This window comes from Formica exsecta, unplaced genomic scaffold (genome assembly GCF_003651465.1).
Source record: "Formica exsecta isolate Colony F162 unplaced genomic scaffold, ASM365146v1 scaffold247, whole genome shotgun sequence".
NCBI classification, from domain to species: domain Eukaryota; kingdom Metazoa; phylum Arthropoda; class Insecta; order Hymenoptera; family Formicidae; genus Formica; species Formica exsecta.
Window position 1 is genome coordinate 1,110,070 of NW_021849743.1, and position 7,651 is coordinate 1,117,720.

The 7,651-nt window shown below is 35.8% G+C and overlaps 1 protein-coding gene across 2 annotated transcripts in view; it reads right to left on the reverse strand.

Moving 5' to 3' along the window:
* Positions 1-3,230: 3,230 nt before the first annotated feature.
* Positions 3,231-7,651, reverse strand: part of LOC115236440 (protein transport protein Sec24A) — an 8,528-nt gene continuing 4,107 nt past the window's right edge. For both annotated transcript variants that reach the window (XM_029808902.1, XM_029808903.1), the window contains exons 9-15: positions 6,899-7,514; positions 6,198-6,527; positions 6,013-6,123; positions 5,697-5,869; positions 5,281-5,616; positions 5,058-5,161; positions 3,231-4,926 (exon numbers count right to left, since the gene is read on the reverse strand). In XM_029808902.1, the coding sequence (XP_029664762.1) occupies positions 4,812-4,926; positions 5,058-5,161; positions 5,281-5,616; positions 5,697-5,869; positions 6,013-6,123; positions 6,198-6,527; positions 6,899-7,514 (1,785 nt within the window). In that variant the 3' untranslated portion in view covers positions 3,231-4,811. The remainder of the gene's footprint in view (positions 4,927-5,057; positions 5,162-5,280; positions 5,617-5,696; positions 5,870-6,012; positions 6,124-6,197; positions 6,528-6,898; positions 7,515-7,651) is intronic.

Consider the following 7,651-nt stretch of genomic DNA (forward strand, 5'->3'; position numbering starts at 1 on the left):
TATATGTTTTTTTTATATATGTATTCTATATATTTATATTAATTCGATAACTAATTAATCAACTACGATTGTCTTCGCTTGCGAGTGCAATGAGCGTTACATTAATCCATTAATATACGACTAGACGACACTCTCGATTGCCCTCGCGATACCATCCTATCGATCGCTAAATAATGTAAGATCGATGACTTGCGAAAGCGATCTGATCGCCTTCCGTTATGTTAGTTTGTACTTATCCCAAGCGTGCTCATTGGTCATTGCCCAATTAATTAACGGGCCAAGATATATGACGGGCTTTAGGAAGAATATCAACCGCCCTCATATGCAGCATCCTTTACGTTCCCATTTTCAGGGTGAAGACCTTCTGTAACACAAAAACAGAGATAGGGAGAGAGAGAGATCCCTCGATATGGGATTCGATTTAAATTTTCCTCGCGCGGATTACGAAGCTTTTAATATCGCTCGAAACATTTCTACGCCCGCGCCCCAAAGTCGAATCGATCGAGCTTTCTTTTGACAAATTCGGGACCTGCGTGTCGTACCTTACGCACAATGATGCGAGTATTTTAAGAGGGTTTGCGCGATGCGTATCGATCTTTTCGACAACGGCATGAGACGGTATCGTGTACATATCGCGCGGATACAGGGCGTGACATTCGACAGTACGTACATCTCGATAATCTGAAATTTACATTTCAACGTATTTACCTGTCAAATACACGTGTCTGTGTATATAGCGTCATATCCCCGTCGGAGCCAAGAGTGAACTTTTGACCTGCTCCAACACGTGTCTGAACTGTCGTGACCATTGTTATTTTCCCTATATTTTAAGCTCGAAATTTCAAGCTGACAAAAACCGTCGGAGGGAACATAGTTTTTCAGATATTATTAATTTTAACCGCGAATAGAATTCAGTCACGCGAAATAAGATCGAGAATCGAGACAACTGTTGAGTCGACGCGACTGATAGAAAATGAAATTGTGAAGTTTCGTTGAATTGAATAAACACAGCATCATTTTTTGAAGTTAGAATATATATTATTAATGGTATGGAGGCCAGAGTGATTATCATTAGCAGAGCAAATCAAAATACACATATATGATATATATAGGCTTACATTTTATATTTAAAATTTAAAAAAATCTTGTATCACGTCGTCTTTTAGAAAGCAAACATACTTACGAATTTATAAGAATTTCGACGACATTTAAGTACATATTCTCTCGTTATATGGTTTTCTCGCGCATCTCAGGATACGTGTTGCATCGAGAAAGTGAGCAACGCGCGCGAACATGTACAAATATTTGCTATCCCGCGCACACACTCGGCTAGGACGGACATGGCAAACAAAAAAAAAAAAAAAAAAAAAAAAAAAAAAACTTTTTCCAAGTGCCGAGGAGAATTATCGCGTCGTTGCGATGCGGTTAGATCAACCGTGCGAATTAGCGAAATTCACATTACGAAACGGGATGCAGGGACTTTCAAAAAAATTTCAATGCTATTAAAGTAGGATATACTAATAGATTGGAAAAGGCCACGCGTAAATTTATGATCGAAACAAAAAAAAAACACGGCGGGAATTCACCCGCGACACGCAACGATAAGGAGATAAAAATAGAGAAATATCATCTCTCGTAGAGAGAATTGTTACTAAACATAGTTTCACCCGGAGCTGACCAATTAACCTTCCACCAACGTACGAACCCTATCTAGAGATCATGTATTTGTTTACAAAGTTTATATCTGATACCTCCTTGAACCATGGTATAGTATTTTATTTTTTTTTTTTTTTAGCGAATGTCATCTAGTTCTATAATTAATTTTTTAGAAGATGTTTCTAATTTCTTAACTCATCGTACACACACTTCAGTCGATGATAAATTATTTAATGCAAAAAAATACATATATAAAGAACACAAGAATAATTTAAATCTCTCCATAATTCGTGTCTCTTATTTATTTTATATAAATCAGTCCACGCGCGCATATAATACAATAATTATAACATCGCCTCCATGTTTCGCCGAATTAATTCGGCGTTTGTCGCGAGATCATATAAAGAAGGAGAGGCTATTCTCTAGCTAAACTAAGAAAGAAAAAAAGAATTGAGTCATCTCGCGATTATCGGCGGAACGTACGTTAAATCGAGAATAACGGCGATTGCATTCCCGAAATACAGATTTATTAAACATTAAACATAAGACGTCACAACTGTTTCTCTCACGAACCTATACTCCCCCCCCCCCCCCCCCCCCCCCCACATGTAAGCAAGGTGGACTTTGCTTTACAATGTAGCATGTACTTTGTAAGTTTGGGTCCCCTATTCGCTATATTTACCAAAGTTGCTGCTAACGGTTAATTTTCTGAAAATTTATTGATTTATGTCTGTATTATAAAATAAAATAATTATATTGTGTCTTATAAGACAATATAATGAAAGCAAATAATAAAGACAAAGTTATACATTTTTAATATATACTACCTTGTTTTTTTAATTATTTTCAGAAAATTAACAGTTAGCAGGAAATTTTATTATAATTTTATTATAATTAACATTAAAAATGGCTAATACTAAATAGAGAGAGGGAGAGGGAGAGGGAGACTCCTCTCCTACTCAGTGGCGTTCTATTTGAATCTCGCCGAAATTTCCATTCTACGTTTTATCAACCCCCGTTCGACGAGCGGCTGTCGCCGCCGCTCGCGAAAGATGCGAGGATAAAAGGTGGATGGAAAAATCGCGGCCTGGCCCGGTCGATGCGGGACTCGAAAAAAAAAGAGGGTGGAGAGGAGAGAGGGGGTCAGGGGGAGAAGGATCCAGTCAAAACAAGGCTTACCCAGGTCGTCGAGCAGCTATTATAACGAAGGCCTTCACCTACTCACGTGGACGACGGCACCACTACTGATAACGCAGTCAAACGGCCGACGCCTCGCGGAGCGCTGAACGTCAAGCGCCGACGCCGTCGTCGTTTCCGATGTCGGCGCCGACGCCGACGCCGACGCCGATATCGGTGCGGGTCTACAATAGAGGGGGTAGTTGTACGATATATCGATGTTATCTATATCCCCCCAATACAAATTTGCATCTATTATTGTAATAGCGAATAGCTTTTTATATCCATACGCGCGATATATTTTATACATCCAGAGACCAAAATAATAGTAATATATATATATATGTAGGGATAAATTAGGAGATTTTATATTGATAAAAAAAATAGAGATAGCAGACTAAAAATTGAAGCATTTTTTTTGTAATATACAATTGGTGATATATAAAAAATTGGGTAGTACACGGATAGGGTTCGTTAGAAGATGTACAATTATTTCCCATACAATATATGTAATGCATTTATGCGTATATATGTATATATGTATGTGTGTCTGTGTGGTGTGTACATATAAATGTATTATTAAATAATAGACTAAATCATCATGCTATTTTTGCTTTTAGTAAATCGTAAAATATAATGACAAAAAAGAAACCAATGCCAGGAAACCTGTTTGGCAGTACGATACAGTACGAACAGCATGATTATTTTACAATATTAATTTTTTTATTTACTATACACTCGCCATTCTATATATTCGTTTACCATTATTTATTTCTTATAATCTTTTATAGGCGAGTTTATGTCTGCTTCGACGATCGATTAGTACTTTACATTTGCATGAAATTATTCTCTGCATCTCCTATTCTTAATAAGTTACATAATTCAGTTGCAATATCTTTTAATCGTAACGTTTATCGACTGTTTGAAATTGTCGTCACGAGTATGCTTGTTGCAATGTCTAATCTTATAATATGGATTAACAACCTGTCATTGTTTGAAGAATTACATACAGCAACTGATAATATAATATTTTATGAGTCGTTACTATCCTCTTGTTCGTTTTATTGCCTATAGGTGATTAAATTGCAAATAGTGCATTGTTTATCACCATTAAATATTTTCATTTGGCGACACACGTCATGCAAGTACACACACTTTCATTTTACTTTTATTACTTATATTAAAAATGCAAAATTGCACTCATTTAATACCATTTCCATTGCATATAATTATTAATAAATAATATTTGTATAATTATGCGTAAATAATATTTTTGATGATTTTGAAGATGTGTGTCTACATGTGTGTGGTATTTAAGATAAGAACACTTGCGTATTAATTCGCGACAATAACGATACTTCGATGAACGAGAAAGAAAAAACTCAAATATATAATTGAAGAAAATATTCTATTCAAACATATCTCTCATCAAACAGATTTATACTCGTCATTGTTGATGCTATTCAACAAATTACCATTATTAAAGAAAAAAAATTTTTTTACTTGAAGAATAAAAATTTCTCTCATAGAAATAAAAATGCCGTATAGATGTAACATGTAACACAAAATCATAAAAAATTGGATATCATTTGCTGGATATATATATATATAAGTTAAAGCATTGAGAAATTGCTTAACCCAAGTGGTTATACACAACTAGAATGTAAATCCATATATTGGAGTTATTGATGATAAAGAAACATGTAATATGTAATAATAATAATTATAATAACAATAATTACAATCTATCATATTGAGATGTGTCAGTGTCTTTCAATAAGGCTATCACTGCTGCATAAGTAGATGGCATAAGTAGATCTTGAATCATGTGATATGTCCCAATATATCCCAAATGAGACCCAAAATCGATGAATTGTGATGAATCACACAATTTTTTTATGATTCCATGATTCATGTGTGTGGATTCGATAATTAACACTTCCACAAGTTAATCTTATCCAAGAATTTCCTTAGTTTGGTCATTCTTTCACTTGCGTCTTGAGATGTTGCAAGAACTCGTAATAACTAAGAGCAGATTCGAATCGATCTTCTATCAATCGCTCGATAAATAATGTCCTAAAGTGGCTGTCGTCCCTAAAAATTAATTAACTATATATGAAATATATATCAAGATGTAGACAGCTTAAAAGATGCATAATTGTACCAGTACAATAACTTGCAATTTGCAATAACTTTTTGTTATCAAATAGAAACAATGTACTTACCTAATAATTTGTACAGATACATAGTACGGCTTCTCCTCTTGCAAGCTAAACACAAAATTTCGCAACCGTTCGCTTTCTATTGTATCCAACTCGGGTAGTTCGTACTGCAAGGTAAATTTAAATAATGGATTGTTGAATTTCTATTTCGATGGATCACAAATTTTTATAATCCGTAAATTACAATCTTTTTAAATGTAACTGATAAAATTTATAAAATACTCACCATTTCTTCCGGAATAGATACAAATGCCGAAACTCCGAGTACGTTAGAACAAAAAATTGGGTTAATATTTTTGCCAATGTAAATGAAGATTCTGTCACCAGCGTCCATAAGAAAGGCGCCTCGACTATCGAGTTTTTCCGCGGATAAATGAAGTCGCGGCGGCTGCGGGCACACTTTGCCATCAATGTCCTTTGAATTGCGGTCGTCGAGTGCGTGAATAGGATACAAATCGGGAAAGACCACCTGTATTAACTGTGCTAATGGTAATGTCTTCAATTGAAACATAGCAAACACACGATCATCCAAACGTGTACTCGTGCCGGATCTAAACGCTATCTGTAAATTCGCAACAAAAAATTAAGAGCGAACACGCTTAAATATAAACTATGTGTATGTTTAGATTATTAATAACTTACACTCTTCAATAGCGCGATGATATACAATGGCAACAACTTTAAACTTCCCGGAGCGATAAGTCCTCCGCCGCCGGAAGATTGTGATAGTCGGTACGCGGACAAGACGTCGATAGCAACGTTTATCAATGCATCTCTAGCATCCGATAAAGATGATTGAAGCGATCGATCGACAGCTATAAATATTTAAATAAATGATTTTTTAAATTTTATTTTTTAGTTGCAGGAATTAGAGATAAATATTTTATTATTGAATTTTTACGTTTTATATAAGGATTCATAATTAAAAGCGGTATGAAATTGTGAAAGATTTACCAACCCATCTTTGATAACAGGCCCACTATGCATTGCTGATCTGCAGAATGTAGAATATCCGATAGACTCGCCACGACTGGCAAACATAGAGTGTGTACCCTAATTCTTCGTTCACCTTTAAATATAAATATATGAAATGTGAAATGTGAGAGAAAATTGTTCTAAAGGAAAAAGAATAAATATTATTACCTTTGCTCGAAGTATAGAGAAGAGATGCTTGGAAGCACACATTCTGCACGTCGGAGAGGTTCTCGTCGATAGAGATTTGCATACCGAAACCGGCGTCTGGGTTAATATTTGGTAAACAGAGAAGATCTGTCGATCGAACGAAGAAGCTGCCGTGGAAGGCGTGGATGCTGAGACCGCGGGTGCAGCGAAGTCGCATTACTGCTTCGAAACCGATCTTTCTGGTCAAATAACGGCGTAGCAATCTTTCCAATGTCTCAGTATTCTGCAACTTTGATGCTCGAAACAGTGGCAGATGGTAAATGCAGCCACCGGTAAACTTTGACATGCATGCTGCAGAATATAATAACAAAATGATTAAATATTACAAATAATATAACATAAATGAATTGACAATAAACAATACATTTTAATGATTAATAGAATAGATAAATTTAACCATTGCAGCATTTACTAATTTATATAATGAAAGAAATTTCCCCGATTATAAAAATCAAAATTTCTTATGCTCATTTCTCAAATATATCTGACAAGATTTAATAGAGAATCTATTATTTTTTTAAATCGTGGGATTAAATATATATTAGAAAAAAAAAGATTTTAAAAAATCACAAGAATTGAATTAATTACTTGCATATTCGTTTTATTGCAAAATTTATCGTTTCATTAGAAGAATAGTATTCAATAGAAATAGTTTTACTTACATAAAGTTGCCAGATCGCTGTATTGACTATTCAATAAGAACAAATCAATCGCAATCTGTTGTCCACTGCAATCCAGAGCAAACCTTTTGTAGAAATCCGTCGCTGGATTAAGATGCGGCACATCTTTGTTCGCTCTGGTATTGGGGTCTTCTCGCGGCTGCAAGGCTCCTGGACCAACATTAGGCAGGCATGTTTGGAAAACAGTGACACGTCCTCCAGTGGCGGAAAGAAGTTTCAGGGCAGCTTGAAGACCGGCGCCGAGAGCGTTGTTAGTATCATTAGTACCGCAAAATTTGATGGATAGCTGAGCGAGAAGGTCGCGAATGAGTTCCTCGCGTTCTTTCAGATTTACAATCAGGTTCTCTGGACATGGCAGAAACACGTCGTCAATATCTAGCATAATCATTTCGTGCGGCTGCGATACGTTATCGGGCAAGCTGAAGAAATGTAGGGCAGAGTCGACAGCGAGAAAACCGACTTGAGTACGGCTGTCGCCGGGGAGACGTGACAGTTCATCGGTGATAGTATTGCAGACGATCTGCAAGTAGCCACTTTCTACCGCGAGACGAGAAACGTCTATGACGAAGAGATAAACAGCAGGCTGAGGTGGACGGACCTGAAAAATACGCGGTATCCATCAGATTTAAATTCATCGAGAAAGAAAGAAAATTTCTCACGTATACAGATTTTATAATTATAAATAACATGTAGATATTTGATCTAATTCAAAAGCTGATTACTCGTACTTTAATA